This window comes from Trachymyrmex cornetzi, unplaced genomic scaffold (assembly GCF_001594075.2).
Source record: "Trachymyrmex cornetzi isolate Tcor2-1 unplaced genomic scaffold, Tcor1.1 scaffold729, whole genome shotgun sequence".
NCBI lineage: Eukaryota > Metazoa > Arthropoda > Insecta > Hymenoptera > Formicidae > Trachymyrmex > Trachymyrmex cornetzi.
Genome location: NW_017300058.1, coordinates 4,929 through 5,804, shown reverse-complemented (window position 1 = coordinate 5,804; position 876 = coordinate 4,929). Strand labels below are relative to the sequence as shown.

General features: G+C 39.5%; 1 protein-coding gene across 1 annotated transcript; it reads right to left on the bottom strand.

Moving 5' to 3' along the window:
• Positions 1–362: 362 nt before the first annotated feature.
• On the bottom strand, positions 363–857 carry LOC108767822 (uncharacterized). Its single transcript, XM_018517889.1, has one exon. It carries the CDS (start codon positions 855–857, stop codon positions 363–365), a length of 495 nt encoding a protein of 164 aa, XP_018373391.1.
• Between the last annotated feature and the right edge of the window lie 19 nt (positions 858–876).

Below are 876 nucleotides of genomic sequence, written 5' to 3'. Positions count from 1 at the left end.
ATATATATATTTTTCCTTAAATTACATTAAAATAAAAGATTTTTTTCTCTTTTTTTTTTTTATGTTTTATATCCCGCATATCCGTCATGCTAGGAATATAATGTTAAGATAATTACATTTAACAGTGCATTTGGTCTAATAGTATATGAAAATGATAGTTATAAAGGTTATATAGTACTTACAAATCTACGTTGGTGTATGTGTGGATATTATGAATATAATAATGTAACAAAAGATATAGGGAGTATTATATAATTTTACACAATTTTAATAATAGTATATGTGTGAGGATATACAAAATAAAGAATATATAAAATGTCTTAATATAATTTTCATAGGGATAAAGATGTAGGGTGATGTTATTACAGGATCCCAGGTATTGTTGGTACTGCTTTCGAGTCAGTATCTAAGGCACATCCCATTGAGATGAGTAGATCTTTCAAGCTGTTTGTTTCGTCCTCGCTCTCCCGCTTTAGTTCGAGCGTGATTATTGCGGCATAGTCTTCTATGGATTCGAGGATCTGCATCCATCCTTCTCTCCTCCCTAATAAGAATCTGGTGAGAGCTCTACTATTGCGGGACCATCTTGATCTGGCCCCCACCAGGCGGAGGTGGGCCAGCCCGCAAGGGATGGCTTGCCAATTCAATTCTCGGAGGCGGTCCTCCAATATATACATATCGGTGACCGGGGGTCGGATGACACGGCCCCAGTCTCGTAGAGCCACAGTGACAGTGTCTTTCCCTTCAAGGTTGATTATCACTCCTCGTTGCCAGGTTCTTCCTTCTTGCACGGCAACGTATGCATCCGATAATGCATGGTCGGGGTTGAGAATTAATCCTCGCCCCCTTCGGGCCATTTGCCTAGTGAGGTCTTCG